Raw genomic sequence first — 22208 nt, forward strand, 5'->3', positions numbered from 1 at the left:
TAGCAGCACTTTATGTTCACTGTGTAAAGCGCACGATGAAAAAAAATCATCTGTATTTTAGCAGAACTTCATGCATCCCCCTGCTATAGTTCTTTGACATCTCGAAATGCCTTGGGGTGGTTGTCCCTGTACCAGCTACATAAATAAACCGTTGCGAATTGATGATTCGGTCAAGTTGGTCCCTTTTTGCCATCATTTATGCATACGTATTCGTGTATTGTTAGAGGAGGGCGAGGTTCTCCTTTCTGAAAACTAATATCTTGAATTCAATAAACCACACATGATGTGAAAAAAATATAAATACAGATATTACAGGTAATTTTACGGTGTTACTAATTCGTCCACTAATTCTGTTCAAATTTCGACGAGCACAAAAGTCTAGAAACTGAAAATCAGTTATAAAACTCTTCGAACCTGAAACAAGCCTCTCAATCATCACATCAAAACACACTGTTTCACTAGTTCGGACTTCCATTGTCTATTAGATAAAATGATTTGAAATCCCTGAAACAAGTAAAAAAAGAATAATTAAAAAAAGAGAATAGTTGAAAATAACAATTATATTAAGCAACAATAAACCTGAAATGAAATGATAGTAAAATAACCTACAAGTAAAAATATAATAATTGAATAAATAAAAATTAAAGGAATGCAAAAAGAAAATAATAAAAATAAAAAAGTGTAGAGATTCCAAGTCACGTTAGTTCACGACGTTTCGATTGTTGGTATCTACAATCGTCTTCGGGTGATGTCATCACCCGAAGACAATGGAAGTCCGAACTAGTGAAATTCATCACGAAACATTGTCAATCACCTTCAAACAAAACACACTGTATTTTGCAAGAAGTGGAACAAGTAGTATCTCAGGATTTTTAGGCAAATGAAAATGTAATTTTATTATGAACAGAACAAAATAATAAAAATAAAAACAGCTGATGAGTGTATCGACAACAGATACATACACTGAATGAGCATAATGCAGACTTGTTGAATGATAATTTGTCTCAACTTCTCAATAGTACTACGGATATCTCTATCTATAGAATGTTTTATTCATCGAAGTAATCAATGTGAATTTTTCAGTTCATTTTTTTTAATATTTGTGTACATATATTATTCGTTCCATTTTTCTTCTGACAGCACATGTACTCAGTGTATTTGACTGACGAATAAATTCTTGTATTTCATAGTATTTCTTCAATAGTCTACTTACATTGATATTGAGATTAGATAACTCCAATCTGAGTTTAGAGCCGTTGAATTAAAATGAAGTATTATTGTTGACAATTCCATTTTTACCATCTACTAAAGTAGATTTTGTTTAATAATCAACATACTTCATATACCCTTTTTACCATTTGGTTCAGATCGTACCTGTCAGAACGTACTCAGAAAGTCAAACTCCCGGACAACATATCCAGACAGTTACTTGTGGTGTTCCACAAGGATCGGTTCTGGGCCCAATTCTCTTCTTGTTATATATTAACGACCTAACCCGCATTAATATAATCGCAGAAATAACCCAATTCGCTGATGACACTACATCATTTTGGCATTGCAAGAATGAAAGGAAACTGCATGATTTGATCACCATGGATATTATAAAAATAAGGGACTGGCGTGATGCTAATCTCTTGTCATTCAATATCTCAAAAACTAGCATCATCATCCTCAAGTGCTCTACACTAGATATCTACCTGGGTACTAAATTAATAGAAAACAAAATTTCAGCAAAATTTCTGGGATTACAAATTGATAAAAATTTGGATTTTGAAGGTCACATAAAGAACCTATGTGAAAAAATTTCATCAGGATGATTTGCACTCAGAGTATCAGCAAATGAATTGGGCACTAATATGGCAAAAAATGTGTAGATACTTTGCTCCCACCGATTCCCATCTGAGATACGATATCTGTTTTTGGGGAACGTGTTGCCAATACATTTTGATAGGGTGTTTGTACCACAAAAAAGAGGAGTTAGAAATATCTGTAGAGTTGGATTCAGGGATTCCTGTCGACCTTCATTCAGAAAACATAAAATCTTGACCTTGCCTTCCATATTTATATTGGAAATGTTATGTCTGATGTAAAAAAATACAAGTAGGGAATTTTCATTTCACCACGACGAAATAACAGAAATAAGCTCAATATAGGTTTACCGATTCCAATATCATCAAAAATAGAGAAGTCTTTCATATATAATGGAAAAAAAATGTTTAACCATTTGCCAATTGAGATCAAAGGCATAACATGTACCACTAAATTGAGAAAGTCTGTAAAAAAGCAAAGGCATTTTATTCTTTATGCGAATTCTATTCAGACAGAAATTTAAATTATATAAACAACTAATTTTAATTATTGTATGTCAGTACCTACTGGTATTTGAACTTTGTGACTTTTTTAACTTTTTGTTTGATGTTTACATTCAGCTCTGAGCTGTATAGTTGAAAATGTTTACAAAGTTGATACTTACTGTTATTTTCCATGCATTCACTTTTATATTTTTATGCTTTATAGTTTTTATATCCTCATACTTACTTTTATGTGTTGCATAAGAATATTCATTATTATTATTATTATTTATTTCAATATATAGCATATATATCATTACATTCTGACTACTTCTTCACCCCAAAATTCTGAAATCACCAAATGTTCAAATATTACTTTTAATTTTCTGATTGATTCGGCCGTTACTAGATGAAAATCAATAGTAATTTCAAAAACTACACCTCAACGATTTGATCCCCACATTTGTATAACTTATATTCTTTAAAATAATAACACTTTGACAATGAGATTTCATCTTCGACAATAAAGTACATTTTGATTTGATTTGATGAAAGACACTAAGACAAAAGTCTTGATTTTTCGTTGAATATCATAATGAACCGTAAGTGATTTGCAGAAAAAATTTCCAATATTCATGCTGATGAGATTTATCAATACTAATAAAACAAGATCTCAAATTTGTATCGATAAATTTCCATTTTTTGATGAAAATTTTGTTTGAATTTGGAAAAATTATCATTCATCTGAAAAAAATGTTAGGTCAAGTGGTATTCGTAAATATTGTTTCCTGAAATATTTTGAGCTGAATGCATCAATACAAGAATGAAATATCTATTTTCGAAAGAATGAAATTCATTACCTGAATGACATTTATAGGAAAAAAAATGTTTGGATATATGAACAGAGTACGTAAGTCGAATTTGTCTAGAAAAGCAGGCCTACTTTGTCCAGTTAGTGCTAGTCTATCAGCAATACGTCGCGTTTTCTTTCCGATTTCATGTAATTCAGAATAACATTTCCATTCGAGTTGAACATGTTTCATTATACGTATGAGTTTCGATTATGATCTTGAGAATTATGAAAATCATATATCCATTGTTGGTTTCAAGATATGTGAATCAGATCCTTCTAGATCTACCTCCTCTCCACATTTCTCTGGAGAGAGAGGCTAAATGGACTGCATATAGACTTGTGCACATTGCCAATTGCACAAATCAATTTATTTCAAAGTACAAAAGAATGCTGGTTAACATTGGAAGTCACAACATTCTTGTATCTATCGGTGAGTTTCACATATTAATTGGAATTGTCTCAGTCACTGTCATAATCATAACATCAAATGAAATCTTTGAATTTCTAATTATGAATGGACTGGCCCGTTACTTGACGAAAATTAACTACACTACTCATGATAATAATCAAGCAGTTTTCACACACATTTTCTCAACTCCAGACGCGTAGTACTAACGCATTTATTTCTACCGTCTCAGCTACGGTGCTAGTGGTTTTATCATGGATAACTTTGAATTTTTATAGAAGCATTTATGGACAGCTTCAATATTTGGTCACAATCGTTTTTTAATATATGACTACATTGGTTCAGTTTGAATAGGATAGTATATAACCCTGTTTTATCGCTGTGAAATTCTTGTTTTGATAAATAAATAAATAAATAATAAATAAATGAATAAAGTTTATTAACTACGTTACATTAGTATAAATGTTTGTAGCAAGTCGTTCAAGATACATCAATAGATTGATAAAAATGTTTAGAAGATTAATAAAAATGAATGATTGTATATAACATACATATATCACAGATTTCGAAAATGGGTGACATATTTACTGACAGAATAAAAGCAAATTCTCAGAAGATAAGTCTTTTAATGTTCTTTAAAATTTGGTTATACTAAGGTTCTTTAAATCATCTGGTAAGTAATTGTAAAGACTGTAATCTAAGGTATTTTTCTGGCTCTTACTGAAACGGTTCCGATTGCTACGAATTCTGTTTGCATTTCTGCTGTTATAATCAAGTATATCTGATTGTTTTATCAAAGAGTCCGTGTTTTTATGTATTTCTACTAAGACACTGTACAAAAATAAAGTTGGTAGCGGCATTATTTTCAGTTTTAAGAAAAGAGGTTGACAATGATCTCTGTAACCGGCATTACTTAAAATTCTGATAGCTTTTTTCTGAAGTTTAAAGATTTGCAAGGCATTAGTGGAGTTACCCCAAAGTTACACCATAGGTTATATGCGAGTGAAAAAGTGACAAATATGTCATTTTAAGGATATCATAAATGGTAATATCTTTAAGTTGTCGTAAAAGAAAAAGAGTTCTACATAATTTACTTTTTAGTTGGTCGATATGGTGAGACCAGGTGAGAGTACTATCTAAGGTAATTCCCAATAATTTGACTGTATTTATACCAGATGAAGTATTACTAGTAGAAAAACATAATTTTTGAGTTTTTTCTGAGTTTAATTTGAAACGGTTAGCTGAGAACCAAATTGTGGCTTTATCTTCTACCTGTTCAGATATTTTAGAGAGTTCTGATGACTCTCTATGTAAATAGATGAAGGTTGTATCATCTGCAAAGGTAACAGTTTTGAAGGGGTTCATGAAAGATGAAATGTCATTCACGTAAATGATAAACAAAAGTGGACCCAATACGGACCCTTGAGGTACACCATGTTTTACTAGTTTGAAATCTGATGTAATATTATTAATAGATCCGGCTTGATGACGATTTTTCAGGTAGGATTCTATAAGTGAAAGAGGACTGCCCCTGATTCCATAGCAATGAAGTTTTTCAATCAAAATGTCGTGAGAGACGCAGTCGAAGGCCTTGGACAGATCGCAAAGAGTAATTGCTGTGTGAAGACCCTGTTCAATGCCTTCGATCACATCACTGACCACTTCAAGAATAGCTTGTGTTGTTGACCGCTCTCTACGAAAGCCAAATGAAAGCCAAATTGACATCCATTTAAAAAAATTTGGTTTTTCAAAGCAAAAATACTTCGATCGAGACTGGACGATAATTCTCGATAAGAGAATTGTCACCTTTTTTAAATAAAGGAATAACGCGGGATAATTTGAATGCACTTGGAAAAATACCAGTAGTGAAAATTGAATTAATCAATTCATCAATTCCGTAAGTGGCTGTGAAATTACACTGCAAGTATCCTTGATGATAATGCTATTCAATTCATTGGCATCGAGACATTTTGAGTTACTCAACGATTTGATAACATCTGAGACTTCAATTTCGGTAACTTGACTCATGAAAAAAGAGCTACATGGTACCGGATAGTTTTTGAAGTTCAATATGTCAGTATCTGACATATCAGGTAAGGTTTTTATTATAGTATCAGCAATCTGAACATAAAAAACATTGAATTTGTCGGGAGAAATGCCGATATCCGGTGACAGGTTGATAGTTTCATTACTTTCAAAATTAATTATTTGCCAGCATGCTTTTGATCTATTTTCTGCTAATAAAATGAAGTTGATGGCCTAGCCTGTCAGATTTTTTCGGCTTATCGCAAAATTACTTTGTTTTCAATGAGATGCACAGACTTTTAGACCTGGTGTTCTGCAATCACTTCTGTCTCGTTGAAAAATCCCTAGATTTTATTAGTACAAGAGGATAGTCATCATCCTGCTTTGGAAATAACAAGCGAACTGAACTTCAAAACGAACTCGAAGAATAAATTTGCATCATGTTTCCAAGAGGCATACAATTTAAAAAAAGCTAACTTTCCACTCATGTATGAGCTGATCCTCAGTCTCGATTGAACGTGTCTTAATGCGTTTCGCAATGCAGATGATGCCTGTCTTCACTTTTATGAAAAATTATACAGTGTATTTGATCACTGCGTGCCAAAATTCTCAATGAAATATAATGTATTACTCACTGAAAACGAATTTGACTTTACACAACTACGTCACACACTCACTAAGCTTGGTGTTACTTCTGATTCGTCCCTCTCTTTCAATAAACATTATTATTGTGTAGTAATTAATATTACTGGAGTTTTTACCTTCCTCTTTGAAGATGATCACTTGGTGATCGAAACACGTGTCGAGGTGTTTGAGTGTGCGACCACGTAACCGCGAATCATTGTTGAAAACAAAAAGTTCTTTCTGATCAGCATAGTTATACTTAGCTATCCGGAAAGATATGATGAGGTCCCCACGGAGTCGACGTTGGTCAAAAGCTAGCAGTTGTGCCATCCTCAGTCTTTCGGGATAGGTTGCATGTGCATATTATATGTTCGGCCCAAGTAAAGTCAGTATTAATAGTCACTCCTAAGCCTACATGTGAGGACACTGTACGTAACGATTGGCCGCTTATTGTGTACGTATGGAGTGGATTGTTCTTTCAATGATGAAGTACGATTTTCTTGTCGACGTTAAGAGTTAGAAACCAATCCTCGCACCACTGACTAATCGAGTTGAGGTCGTCTTGAAGGGAATAATATTCGACAAAGGCAAGATCACTTACATAAACAACGAAGAGGAGCGGGCCAAGAATAGATCCCTGGGGAACTCCACTTGTGACTTGTCTGTGCGAAGAAAAGGAGTGACTCATTTTGACCGTGAAAGGTCTATCTGTCATGTAATTTTCAATCCATAGGTTTAGTTGGCCTCGAATACCGTGTTTGTCAAGTTTGTGCATTATCCTTTTCGCTGGGACCTGTCAAAAGCCTTGGCAAAGTCAAGATAAACGATATCTGTCGGTATTTTCCTATCGTAAGCTGTTGTCCAAACGTTCATGCACTGTATTGATACTACTCTAACAGCTGCTTATCGCATGTATGGATTCCTAGTTAGAAATACAAAAGACTTCGGAAAAGTTTCAACATTGAAATTACTTCATTCCACTTTTGTTCGATCTAGGCTGGAATATGTATCTGTGGTGTGGAGTCCCTACTATCAGGTTCATATAAATCAACTAGAATCCCTACAGAGCAGAGGCGCTTCCTAAAATATATGTCTTTCAAACTTGAAGACACGTATCCTAGTGTAGGAATACTCTATTATGAATTGCTTGGAACTCACAATTTTTGTAATCTCGAAATGAGGCGTAAATATTATTCATTTCTTTTTTTGTACTAGGTCATAAACAATATCATCACCTACTGTGCACTATTGTGCAGTTATCTGAATCAAAGAAAACAATGTGTAAAAATTAAAGACGTCAAGAGTGACCTACACACTGTTGAGTACGGCGTACCTCAGGGAACCGTTTTGGGTCCGCTACTTTTTAACATCTACCTGAACGATATGTTCTCACTGAATGTGGAAGGTGATATAATCAGCTTTGCTGACGACACTGCAATTATTTTTCAATCGGAATCCTGGAATTCTCTGAAACAAAAAGCAGAAAAAAATTTCAAAATAATAATTAAATGGTTCGAAAGTAAATTATTGAGTATAAATATATCCAAAACATTTTACATCACCTTCACTTCGTATGCCAAGAATCTACCAGAGTTCAAATCACTCTCAATAAAATACGATGACGTAGAACTTTCCGTTTCATCTGTGGATAAATTGAAATACCTTGGTATATATATTAACGCACATCTAAAATGGGATGCACATATTGATTACTTAGTCAAAAAACTACGATTTGTTGCATATAGATTAAAATACGTGAGACTATACCTACAAACAGCCCAGATGCGAATGCTATACTATGCATTGTTCAAAACCCACCTTACATACGGAATAATTGCTTGGGGAGCAGCAAACACAACTTTTCTGAAACACCTAGAACAAACACAAAAATCAGTATTGAAAATTATCCACCTCAAAAAAAGAACTTACCCGACCGACTCATTATATAAAGAAACATCAATTCTAGACATAAGACAACTCTACTTTCTCAAAACTATAATAAGACAACATAATAATAGACATGAATTAAGGATAATAGAACACCAATATGAAACTCGACAAAAAAATAATTCATATGTCCCGAATTCAAGGAAAAACATCCTTCAAAGGTCTTACTTATACCTAGCTCCTCGGTTATATAATCTCGTCCCACATCATATAAAAAATATCAGGAGTGATAATTTATTTAAGAATAAACTCAAAACCTGGGTCTTAGGCTTGCCAAGGCTTCAGATACACCAACACGTTGATATGAAAAATGTTTACTATCATAGTGACATGCATAGAAACTGATTCACATATTCATACAAGAAGATTGATGATATAATTAAAATAATATGTCTGATAATTTTAAAACGTCTTACCTTTTATTTATTTACTCATACCACTTTATATTTCAACTTTTAAATTGTATTCATTGGTATTCAAATTTTAAATTGTATTCATTAGTATTCAAATTTCTGCAGACCCCACGCACAGGTATATCCTTCTGTGGGAATTCTATATTTATTTGGAAATTGACTCGTACAATTTGTATCATTGAACAATGTATCTTTGCCAATAAATATTATTATTATTATTATTATACTCTACACTGTTACATATGTTGAATTTTTGAGTTCCTAGATGGTCATCTAGGAATGTGGTCATATTTTATCTCAACACTCCGCGTACAAATATAATGAAAAAATCTCCAATCTACCTAATGTGCGATACCTCTAATTTGTTAGTCATGTCCTAGATATGTCCTACCGAGTTATACAAATCAAAAGACATTTCTTAGCTAACTGACAGTTCTGTTTTTAATTATTTTTTTATATAGATTCATTTGAATTTATTGTAGCCTCTGGAGACACCCTACATTTTGTTTTATAAGAGAGAGGACATTGTTAGATGATGTGGTGCTGTAGGTTTTTCCGGGTTTTCCTGCAGCTGAAAGAGCAAATGCGCCACTGGAATCAATGAAGTCGCCCCGGAGCGCCAATTAATTTTTATTGTTGTATTTATTTTATTTTTATCGTTGTTTTAAGATAGATTCACAAATTATATTGTGTAAGTACATATTTGTAAATGCCAATGTTACTCCCTATTCTGTCATTGGTTTCATCCTGTGGAATAGTGTATGAAATAAATAAATAAATCTCTAAAGTCTCAGCATCTCAATATCACAGTTGTGTAATTTACCGTTTTTGTAAAAATTTGGCGTTATCATACAATTTAATCACCTTCTTCAATTGTTTGTTAGGCTATAGACGATTTTATATAGCGTATATATTGTTCCTACCCTGTATAGCGAGTTAAGCTCTAACACCCTTCATGCATGATATGGCCAACACGGCGTAAAATAGAGGGTGTTGCACTGATTTATTGTAATAGCCGTTCTGGCTCATTCCAAATTGAGATTTGACTCAGTAAGCAGTGTGTACGTCGAAATAGACCGTGCGTTTGATAATGTACCAGCGTCAATAGCCGGAAAATTGAATTCGAGGTCATCGGAGAATTAGCTGTTATCGATTTGTCTAGCAGTGATATCATCAGATATTTGAAGACTCTTGATATCTACATCCTGCATACAATATAATACAATAAATTTAGTCTTCAAAATGATCATTTTTCACTGATATTGGAGTCGTTCTTGGTAAAAGATGAAATGTATGTAAACAAAGTATTACAAAATACATGAATTTATTCATTTATTTATTCGACAGCAAAGCCAATTCACAAAAACATATTTAACAAAGTGTGAGGAACTACTAAGTATTTTTGAAAGCTCCTGTCTGATGTATACATTACAATTTACAATTTTACAAAACATTTAGCAAAGTGTGAAATGAAAAATATTAATAAATCTTATGCCTAGTGACTATATTACTAAAAGATGACACAATTCTGGTACTTACAAAAAAAAAAGATGTAACAAATCTGGTACTTACAAAGAAAATGGTAAGGTGGAGAAAAGCTTCGAAAATGTTATAGCCTTTTCAATTGATTTTTAAAGACCTGAAGTGATACATTAAACAGATCTAAGTTGTTATGATATTGATTTCCCGGATTCAAAATACGAGGCATTGGGCTGTTCAAAGCATAATTGGTATGGAAAAAATTTCTATAAAAATTGTCAGAATTCCTCGTATCTTTTTGTTCAATATGAAAAGTTATTATTTGAATATTTTTTTTTAATTCTCAATCAAATCGATATTTACATTATAGTATGGGTCCCATATAACCGAACAATATTCAAGAATGGATCTTACGAAAGCACAATATAAAGTCTTTTTGTTTTGATTGAGAAATCAGTAGAAATTCCCAACATAAAACCCAGCATTCTGAGACTTTTTGCCACAATTTCTGATACTTGAAGATTAAAATTGATTTCGCTATCAAATTCAACTCCCAGATCACAAATAAATGTTTCTCTTTCAAGAGCTATATTATTCAATGTATATTCAAAGAATATTGCACTTCTAATTTTAGCGAACGTAATGATTTGACACTCATCAAACCATAACTCTAACTAATTATTTCTACACCACATGGAAAAGGCTTCGAGATTTGAATATTTCAAAACAAACTTTATGACCGATACAAACAAGATGAACAGCAGTGGGCCCATATGGGATCCCTGCAGCACCCCTGATGGAACCTAAACGGGCGTAGATGTTGTATCTCCATATTCTACAGACAGAGTTCCACCAGTTGAGAAGCTATTGATTACTTGCAAAACATTCCCGTCTATACCAAACGCTTGAATTTTTTATATAATTAGGCCGTGGATTACTCTAACAAAGGCATTGGAAAAGTCGGTATAGACTGAGTCAACTTGTAGCCACCTCTCAAGATTTTCAGTTGAGTAGTTTGTGTAACGAGCAAGGATGGTACAAGTGGATTTACCTTTTGAGAAACCATATTGTCAGGAATCGATAAAAGACTTTCAGTCCCAGGAAAGTTTCTTTGTAAGCATAGAATCAAACGTCTTACCTATCTCTGACTGATTGCAAACTGCTCTATAATTTCTAATATTTTTCTTATCTCCTAGTTCGTGTATTGGTTTCAGAAAGCAATGTTTCCTTATTGACCAGACCGAGGCAGAAGAGTTTAGATGGAAACAGGTGGATCGAGAACCAGTTCCAACATCTAACATCAGCAATGAAGAACGTAGAGCTCTGAACGGCCTAGGTAGAGACAACACCATCAAGATCCTACCTGCATATAAAGGAAACGCTACTGTGGTAATGGATACCGTTCTCTACGAATAGAAGATCGAAGAGGTTCTTCAGAAGGGAAGATACACAAAGATCGTACGGGACCCTACTGCATCAATCGAAAGGAAGTTGTACCAGATTTTGAAAAAAACACCAAGTCTATTTTTCGGACAAGGAAAGATCACCGCTAACACCGCACCACAGTAAGCCTTTACACCAACGTTCCGGTCGAAAAAGCACTCCAAATCATACAGAGAAAGCTATCCGAACACGGGAACCTGAGAGAGAGAACGAATCTACCTATAGAAGTAATTATGGAATTACTAGGATGCTGTGTACGAAACTGTTATTTCCAATTCGAATTCTTTACACAAGATGAGGGACTGCCAATGGGATCGCCACTTTCACCAGTCATAGCCAACATATATATGGAATGGTTTGAAACTCTGGCCATTGAAGAAGCCCACAAGAAACCTCGAGTCTGGTTGAGATATGTTGATGACACCTTCATAATATGGAACCATGGGAATACTGAACTAGACGCCTTCCTGAAACACATCAACAGCGTGAGACCTTCCATCAATTTCACAATGGAGAAGGAAATCCACAACGAATTGCCATTCTTAGACGTTTTAGTGAAGAGGACCGACACTAAGTGGGAAACATCTGTATACCGAAAACCTACTCATACGGGACAGTATCTGAACCACGAATCCAACCACCATCAATCGACTAAAGACAGCAAGAGCCTCGCAAGGAAGAGAAGCTGTCACACTCAGTGCTTGCACTTCCCTTCATCACAGGATTATCGGAGAGGATAAGAAGAATTGGTTCCAAGTAGAACATCAGAACCTGCTTCAGATCCGGTAACACTATCCGTAGCAGCCTCACGAAAACGAGGCCACCAAACACGGACTGCGATTCCAAGAATTGCATTTACTGGATACCCTGTGAGTACGGGAAATCCTATATTGGTGAAACCAAGAGGCCATTTAATGTTCGAATTGTCGAGCACAAGAAACAACACACACAGCGAGGGAAAACCAGCAAATCAGGAATAGCAGACCATGTTTGGACCCATCAACACAACATCGAGTGGTTCCAAGCTAAGATCTTGCACAGAGAGGAATATTGGTTTAGGAGAAAATTCAAGGAAGCCGCATACATGTTGTCCAACAACGTATTCAGCCAAGCCATCGTAGAAATACGCAACATATGGAAACCCATCATCAAGCGAAAAATGGCCAACTCCTGCCAAAACGGTCATCTCCCACGGAACCAGTGAAGCGGAAAATGGAAAGCGGGGATAAGTGAAAGTACTCGAACGACCTATAAATAGTCATCCTCGGAGAATCAGTCACTCGAAGACGATTGTAGATACTAACAATCGAAACGTCGTGAACTAACGTGACTTGTACTTGTATTTTATTTCACTATTATTTCATTTCAGGTTTATTTTGGTTAATATAATTATTATTTTCAGCTATTCATTTTCAATTCTTCTTTTTTAGTTGTTTCAGGGATTTCAAATCATTTTATATAGTAGACAATGGAAGTCCGAACTAGTGAAATTCATCATGAAACATTGTCAATCACCTTCAAACAAATACAATTTATTTAGTCTTCAAAATGATCATTTTTCGATCACATAGAAGTTGTACATGGTAAAAGATGAAATAAATGTATTGTGATGTCTCCTCTTGAAATGTTTTCGGGGCGAACAACCTCAGGTAAGGGGGTAGTGTTGTAGATCATGCCCGAAATAAAGTAACGCCGGCCGCCACTGGTAACAATGAACCAAACGTGACGTAGCAAATAGCGCGGGAATGCCCAATATTCCCTGTCGCTCGAGAAGCAGCAAAGAACTTCGGCAAAAATTCTACGATGTTCCATTGCGATATTTAAACGCTGGCTGCAAGTGTATTCAGTCAGTCAAGTACACAGTGAAGTGGACGTTACAATGCGGTACGCGAAGTGATCTAGTAAAACGATAGACATCAAAATAATAGTTGAAATTTTCAGTTGAAGTGTTTGTTGTATTTAAAGTGAAATAAAGTCAGGTTTGATTATTCAGTGTAGTCAATTATTGGTGAACCCACCGGTAAAAACGTTTTATTTGGTGTCTGAAGTGGGATCCCGTCTTGAAAACTGTGCGAGAATGGATTGCCAAAGGAGTTAGGCCGGAATGGCAAGATATTTCTAAGCACGGCCAGCAGGAAAAGGGTTACTGGCGAATGTGGATATTGAGGATTGATGTAGTATTTAAATATTTACTCTGGTTTCGCTATGCCCAACGATTTTATTATTTTTCATCTGATCACTACCGTAGATTGCTAACGAGAGTGGCGTGATGACTGCTACCTAGGACCTTTGGAATTATTTTTCAGTGTCAAGTACATATTTCAATAAAACCGTTCAACATGAAACATTTTTTTACTTATTTTATTTTCCCGAACGAGGACAAAAAGCCGAATGGCCGTATAGCGCAAGCTCAATCAGTTGAAAGCCTTCGAATCTGAAAGCGTATCTAATTTCACAGTTTTCCCGGACTATGAATGTTTATCAAGTGGCCGATGTAAAAATCAAGCGGAACCACTCTGACTAAGCTGCAGACCCTCGAAGGCATCAGCAAAGCCGAAGATCAGCGAATTATCTGGTGAAGTGTTGCACTAATTGATTTCAAGTCTCGCCGCTGTTGATGCCTCCGGTATTCATTACGAATATTACAAATTAGCTGAGCCAGTTCAGCACTGCACGATGGTCCCATAAACACTCCTCCAGGATCGAACTTTGATTAATCGGTTATTAGGGGTACTATTAATTCAACTTCGTGAATATCAGGAATTTAGAATAAGACATTTTGTGGATATCTTCATCTAAAAGGTCCAAAATCTTCCCAGTAAACATTTATTTCTGTACGAGGTCTGTTCTCATTTTTCTGGAAAAATATTTATTTATTCGTCAAGTAGTCGTTCGTCAAGTAGTCGTTCAAAGTAGTCCTTCTCAGATATAATACACTTATGCCAGCATTTTTTCCAATCCTAGAATGCCGGAAATTACTTTTCTAGTCTAATCAATAAGTTCAAAAACATGAAAAATATAGATAAAGGTTCTAAAAATATGAGCGATAGCTCATTCGATTCGGAATCAACTCAAGAAAAATGTTTTTGAAAGATTTTGGTGCAGGTAAAAAATTGCAATTGTTAAAAGTCGATCTTAGAAAAAAAGTTTTATCACCATTTTTCAAAAAGTTATTCAATTGTTAACTAACAAATTTTTTCCCAATCTCTGTTGGCATAAATAATGGGATGAAAGGTATAAATAATTCGCTTGAGAATTTTAAACTTCGTGGAGCCCTTTTGATATATATATACTTCATACGATCCTGCGATAAAAGTTCATAAAAATTCATTAATTTGTTGATTATGATTTTTTATTACTATTGCAAAATGAAATATCCAAAAATTGTAGATAAAAGTTTTTTTTCAATTGATATTTAGCTATATTAATGTCTGTTTTCACATTAAAAAATGGCAGTTATTAACATAGGATATGAATTTTTCACGTAATTTGTTTATTAAATTGTTTTAAACAAATAGAGAAATTCAATATTTTTGAATTTTTTTTTGCTATTTTGTTGTCTAGACATAATTATGAATTGAAAAAAATCATTTCCTCAACTATTAATTGTTCAAAATCGATTTTTTTATATTTAGATTGTTAAAATAATTAGTTAAGAAATAATTTCGCTTTTAAAAATCATAATTTACACTTTTAAATAGTTTCGCATGAAGTATATTTTTTAAATTATTATTTAATTGTTTATTAGTTTAACAATTTATTATAAACAAATATTGACCAACGTCATATTTTTTCTGGAGCAAAAAAAATTATAAAAACAGCTATAATACCGTATCGTATGATATTAGAAAGTATTATAATGAATAAAAAACAAAATTATGGAACTTTTTTATATATAGCTGCTTTTATAATTTTTTCCTGCTTTAGAAAAAAAAATATAACGTTGGTCAATATTTGTTTGTAACAAATTGTTAAAGTAATAAACAATTAATTAATAAATAATTTTTTTTCTGCCAAACTAATTGAAAGTGTAAGCTGTTTTTTAAAAGCAAAATCATTTCTTAACTAATTATTTAAACAATCGAAATATAAAAAAATCGATTTTAAACAATTAAAAATTTAAATTAGGAATTTTTTTTAAATCATAATTGTCTGTAGACAACAGAATAGCAAAAAAAATTTTTCAAAAATATTAAATTTCTCTATTTGTTTAAAACAATTCTATATATATATATATATATATATATATATATATATATATATATATATATATATATATATATATATATATATATATATATATATATATATATATATAGAATTGTTTTAAAAAATGGGAAAAAAATTGTCAGTTAACAATTGAATAACTTTTTGAAATATGGTGATAAAACTTTTTTTCTACGGGACTCGATTTATTCAAATGTTGAATTTTTTTCAAATTTTTAAAATGACATTTTATATAATATAAATTATTTCATTTGATAAACTCTCTTTAGCGGCAGCGCGCGCATGCCGTAACAACCGCGCAGAATCCTATTTTCAACGTCAAATTAAAATTATAAATAATGGAGATGAAGTTTCGGGAGTCAGGACTTTTTATCGGAAATTTCCTCCTCTTTAACGAGCTGTTTTCGAAATTTGCTTAAATATTAATATTTAAGCAATATGTCTGCCTGTCATCGTACTTGAAAAGTGTGCAAATGAACTCGCACCAGTCAGACTTTTCAACCCGCCTTACAAGAAAACAGTTTTTCCTTCTTGATGGAAAATTGCCGGCGTTCAACCTTCACCCAAAAAGGGCAAGAAAATCTTTCAAATACAGGCCTGTCGCTTTACTATCAGTGATATCAAAAATCATGGAGAAGGCCGTTCTTTCAATCTTGTGGACAGAAAAAGTCACAGGGGACCAAATCTGGCGAATACGGTGTCTGAGTCATGATTACGGTGTTGTTTTTTGATAAAAAATTATGAACAAGCAACGACGAGTGAGCATAGGCATTATTGTTATGCAAAAGCTGTGAACTGTTTTTCCACATGGGGAATGTTCCTCAATTTGGGTTATTACAGCAAATGCAAGTTTGAACAAAATAAAGTTGAGTTCAATTCATGAGTTTTTCAAACTCACTTCGAAAAGTATTCAAATTGATGTTTCAAATGTTGGGTTTTAATTTTTATAAGGATTTGTATCAAGTTGAAATAATTTATACCTACCTAGATATTCTACTTCAAAAAAGAAAAATTATTTTTATAAATCAACAATTAAGTCAAAATATAAATTATAGTTCAATACCACCTCCACAAGCCACATAAACAACAGTTGTTTTGTTATTTATTTATATAGAGGAAGATTGGTTAGGTGCACAAAATGTCATATGTCACAGAATGTCTCGGAACTCGGAACATGAGTGAACAGAACAGCACGACTCTGAAATATGTCATCTTTGTAACAGATTCATTGTCCTTTATTATTAGCTATAACCGATGTTGCCAAATGGTGAAATAGAAACGAACCCCTTTAAATGTTGAATGCATTATTTCATTCCTCTTTTTGAGTATTTGAATAATTTTTTAAAGAAAAAGGTTGAAATGATAAGTTTAAAATGCTTTGTTTTAGAGCTCTTTTATGAAAACTACTTGATTTTCGTCAGGAGGAACATTCCCCAATCCGGAGGTATTCATCGTATTGCTTCTCACAAGCTTCTCTTGAAATATTTTGATGGTACGAACTTTTTTCAAAAGTTGGAACACATTCGTTCAAATCACTTTAGAAAATTATTTAGCTGGGATTGCACTTCACGTGGTATCTGCCATGTAAACATGTTTAGTCGAGAAATTCCTAAATCGACATACTTCGACATATACGAGAAATAATTTACTGAAGATGGGCGTGTCTCAGATTTCAGAACTCGACACAACTAAGTGGCGCTTTCCTATTCAACCAATGAGTCATTATCCAAACAAAAATCAAACGTTGAATGTAGTAGTGAGAGCAAACATGTAGAAACAGGCCATTTCGTGTGTTTGCTTGATATGTTAAGTGGTTGTTCTAAATTAATAAATATTTAATAGCATGTAATGACGTGAGTGAAGGCCCCTTTCGTTTTAACACCTCTTTCTTTCGAAGAGTGGCTTGGTTTAAGGGTCAATCACTTCGAGAGCGTCTAGAAGACAGGCGTCGGAGTTTTGACAGTGAGAGGCGGGTCCAGAAATAGTTGAAACATGTTTTTTCTTTAGTTTTCATTTATATTTTCCATAGTGCAGCCCTATAATTAAAAACGACACACCGATCAGGCTGATTTCAACATATTCCTGGCGAAGTAAAGAAATAAATGATTTATTATATCCATGGCTAATTATGGTTAGGATGATAATAGTATTAATTTCAGGAATGTGAAAACGTTCAGGCTAATTTTTTTTGGTTTCAAAGTTACATGAGATAATGTCCTTTGTGTTGGATTTTCTCTAGTTTCACTGTTTCTAGAACTGTGTTTTGTATTGTATATACAATATTACCTGATGCAACCCAAATACAGGCAAATTCACCTGCACTACTTGCACTAAGGCGTTCTTACTGCATAAAAGAACAAACAAAAAGATAAAAGTTTGAGAAGAGTCAAGAAGACGATTATATATATATATATATATATATATATATATATATATATATATATATATATATATATATATATATATATATATATAGAAATAGAAGTTATTAATCGGACATAGCACTCAAGAAAGTGGCAAACCATAGACACGTGTTTCGGGTTTTTGGCCCATCATCAGTATGGTGCAGCCAAGTGTAAGGATGGGCAACACTTGGTTACCAAAAGATATAAATACAAATGCACGGAGCCACCAGCAGGAGCCAACCGCACATTTGTGGTTTCAGTTGATAGATCTTGTGTTTACAAGAAAACTATCAAAATCACGGAGGCAGCAATAGCTACCTGCGTGACATCCGGGTCCAGGAAATTATACAAATATGAAAGTTACTGAGTGTCTTGATATAGAAATAGAAGTTATTAATCGGACATAGCACTCAAGAAAGTGGCAAAAGAAAGAACATGCTTACCTTATATTATGCACTGGCAGAGTGTGTTCTTAAGTATTGCATTACAGCATGGGGAGGAACGTTTGAAAAAAATTTAGGAGGTTTACAAATAATGCAAAACACATTACTGAAAATTATTTGTAAGAAGGACCGTCTATTTTCCACAAAAAAGCTGCATGAAGAAATCAACTCTTGTTTAATATGGATATTTCATAACAAAGTAAATTACCAAAGTTCAACTATTGAAAAAGAGACCAGATCTGTTATAAAAAGGTCTCTCCATCTACCTTTATTCAAAAAAAGTCATTTACAGAAATGTGTATATTACTTTGGCCCAAAACTTTTCAATTCACTACCACCCGAGTCCAGGAATATTATAGACATAAAGAAATACAAAATTGCTATAAAATCATTTCAACGCTACAATCAACTTATTATTGAAAAATTATATTGAACACATATACTTGAAAGCTCCATTCTCCAGAAATATCAAATGTATATAAAATGTCTGACAGAATAAAAATCTACTTTTAAAAAAAGGGATACCTATCACAACACAAGCGCATTTGCGCTTAGGTGAAAGGTCCCAATATATGAAAGGGGATAAGAAATATTTATATATTATTATTAATTTTGTATTATTATTAATTTGTAATTATTATTTGTAATTATTATTTGTAATATTATTTGTATTGTAATCTTTCAAAATTAGCATTAGCAACTAGCAGTGCAATAATTTTCATTAACTTTCGAATAATCATTTAATTTTTTTTTTGAATAAATGATGGTTTTGTTTAATTATTAAAAATTCTCAAGTTAGCATATGCTCCAAATGGGCACCTCCTGCTTCCATGCAAAAATAGAGATTCTGCTGGAAACGTTCGCGAACATTGTGGAGCATTTCTGGAGTGATTTGGCGCCATTCATTTTTGATTCGTTGCCGTAAATCTTCGAGTGATGCAGTTAATTCTGCTTTTCAAATGACCCCACAGAAAGAAATCTAACGGCGAAAGGTCTGGTGATCGTGGTGGCCATTCGATGGTGCCACGCCTCCCAATCCGGTGGTCCGGAAGAGTCTGCCGAACAGGCAGATCATAGTGCGGAAGAGCCCCATCTTGTTGAAATATTAACAGATCCTCCCGATAATTGTGGTCGTTTTCAATAATATCGGTGAAAAGGGGATTAATAGTATCTTCCAGAAGCTCCAGATTCATTTGTTTTCATTTGTTCGGTTAAATTGCCTTCTAAAAACAATGGGCTTACAATACGGTCACCAAAAATACCAGCCCATGCATTTAATTTTTGTGTAAGTTGAGTATGCACTTCATGGAAAATGTGAGGATTTGAATCAGCCCGATAGCGACAATTATGGCGATTAACTGTACCATTTAAAAAAAAGAACATTCATCACTGAATCCTCCAAGTCAAGTTTTCAATGGCCCACCCTGTATATATACATATACACTAAACCGTTATTTTTAACACTTCGACACGTGTTCCGATCACCAGAGGATCATCTTTAAGAGGAAGATTAAACTGTTCATCAGTTATTTTTTTATAGTTTGTTATTCGTTAAGTTCATCATTTATGAATGAATCATTTATATAATAACTATTAAGCAGTTATCCTTTGAGACATGTAGATTATATATCAAGTTACGGCTCGAAAACAAAAAAATCTTGATGTCGAGTAGTAGTGTATTTTATGAATTCAGACAAAGGATACAGAACTTATGGAAAAAATACTTTTGGCAAAAATTCTTTCGGATGATTTGATTAGATATACGTACTTAATTTCAGCTTTGTATATCGTTTTGTTGAATGATGGGTTCATTCAGTATGATTGTTTACATACGTTCAAATTTGAAGCAGGAAACGCAAAATGTATTCAAGGTTTCAAAATAAAAATACTTCGAGTATGAATAGTTTAGTTTATTTACTACATTTTTATTTCACAATCCACGTAGATATATACACAACAACAATTATTTCCAACATAAATAAAGATTAAACATTCTAATGAAGATTGTAAGCCACTTCACAAGTCAATTTACGTAAATAATTTTGTCACACAGTCAAAATTTGAAAAAATCTGTGAATTGAATGGTAACATGAAAATTTGAAAAGTGGGCATTTATAAAATATCAGAAAGGAATCTCAAACTCGGGAATTGCATAGTTATATCTCCTAAACTAATATTGTATTGAACTTGATTTATAGACCATGTATTTATTAATTTCAATGTATATTTTAATATATAAAATTAATTTATGCATGAAAAAATTACAAATTAGGAATTTTAACAATTTAATTTTTGACTGATTTATATTTTTCATGTGGAACCATTAATAACATTTTTGTAGTAGGCAAGTCAAATTACGAGCAACTACATAGTTTATAACTGTTACTACAAAACAGAATATTTTCCATTTATGATTGTCTTCTACCTGAGAAAATTTATGATTTTTATATATAAACACTTTTGAGATGTCTTCATTTTATAGATTTTATGCAAACATCCAAGAAATCACAAAAAAAACAATGAGTTTCTTGAGGATTTCCACAAATACATCTTGTGATACCATTTAAATATTTTATAAAGTAGGTACTTGACCTAGTTTTCCAAAAATTTTCATGTTGCCAAATAATTATCGTTATATGGAATTTTCGATGACTATACCATCAATTCGGTTACGAAAAACAAAATCAGTTATAGGTATATATTACATTTTCCACTTTTCCAGTAAATCTATCATAATCTGTTATCTATAATTACATTTCAACTATTGAAAAAGGAACATCGCTAGTTCTCGTACTTGAGAACCATGAAACACCGATAATGAATATTTACAATCCCGATAATACTGCTCTCGTACAAAATTCTATTAATTACAAGTACATACAAATACATAGCACCCCCCCTCCCTTGTCAATAACTTACTCCCACCATAAATATATATTTACAAGAAAATTACTTTAACGTCTCGTGCGACTCTTTGGTTACTCAAGACGGCAATACCGCCTTTCATGACTCCCCATCAATGATTACCCCTCGAAGGGGGGCTAACAGACGAGCCCGTCGGCCGCCCCATCGAAGCATAGGGGCTAAACCGGTGATGCAAAGCCGAAGGAAACATTGCCTTAGGCAGCCTCAGGTCGGAGGAAGTGCTGATCGACGTGGGGGAGGGGGAGCCCGAAGAACTGGGGGTAGAAGACGGCGGGGGAGTGAGCTGGTGTCTGTGGGCATTGGGAGGCCCCAGCAGACCGGGAGGCAGACCTGCGTGGATACTGGACGGCCACGAGGATCCGCTCTGGGGCCACAGCTGGCCAGGAATGCCCAAGGGCATTGAATGTCGTTGTCCCAGGTACACTTGCTGACTGGGGGAGGTGGTGTTGAGGAGGAAAGCGTGTAGCTCGCTGGGGTTGTACACCGCCCCCGCACGACCCCACATCTGGATCTGGGCTCTAGCTTTTTCTACCATCGCCGACGAGAAAAAGGAGTTAGCGTTGTTATTCTCTGCGTCCAGAGGGTCTCCAGAGTACAGGCGGAGGGAGGATCGGAGGAAGTGTTGGTCCATGAAAAGGCCGTCCATGGGTTCCCTGTAACAGAAGAGAACGGGGTTATTCAATTGTTTGTTTATTGCAACAGTTCATCTACAGTAGAAATTATATCT

At 33.9% G+C, this 22208-nt stretch overlaps 1 protein-coding gene across 1 annotated transcript in view; it reads right to left on the reverse strand.

Annotated features, from left to right (window-relative positions):
• Positions 1–20456: 20456 nt before the first annotated feature.
• LOC111510819 (T-box transcription factor TBX20-like) overlaps positions 20457–22208 on the reverse strand; it is a 35980-nt gene continuing 34228 nt past the window's right edge. The window contains exon 3 of the mRNA XM_074171159.1: positions 20457–22134. Within this exon, the coding sequence (XP_074027260.1) occupies positions 21573–22134 (562 nt within the window). The 3' untranslated portion in view covers positions 20457–21572. The remainder of the gene's footprint in view (positions 22135–22208) is intronic.

The sequence above is a fragment of the Leptinotarsa decemlineata genome, unplaced genomic scaffold (genome assembly GCF_025532065.1).
Source record: "Leptinotarsa decemlineata unplaced genomic scaffold, Ldec_3_MD MMD2_tig00000008_RagTag_RagTag, whole genome shotgun sequence".
Lineage (NCBI taxonomy): Eukaryota > Metazoa > Arthropoda > Insecta > Coleoptera > Chrysomelidae > Leptinotarsa > Leptinotarsa decemlineata.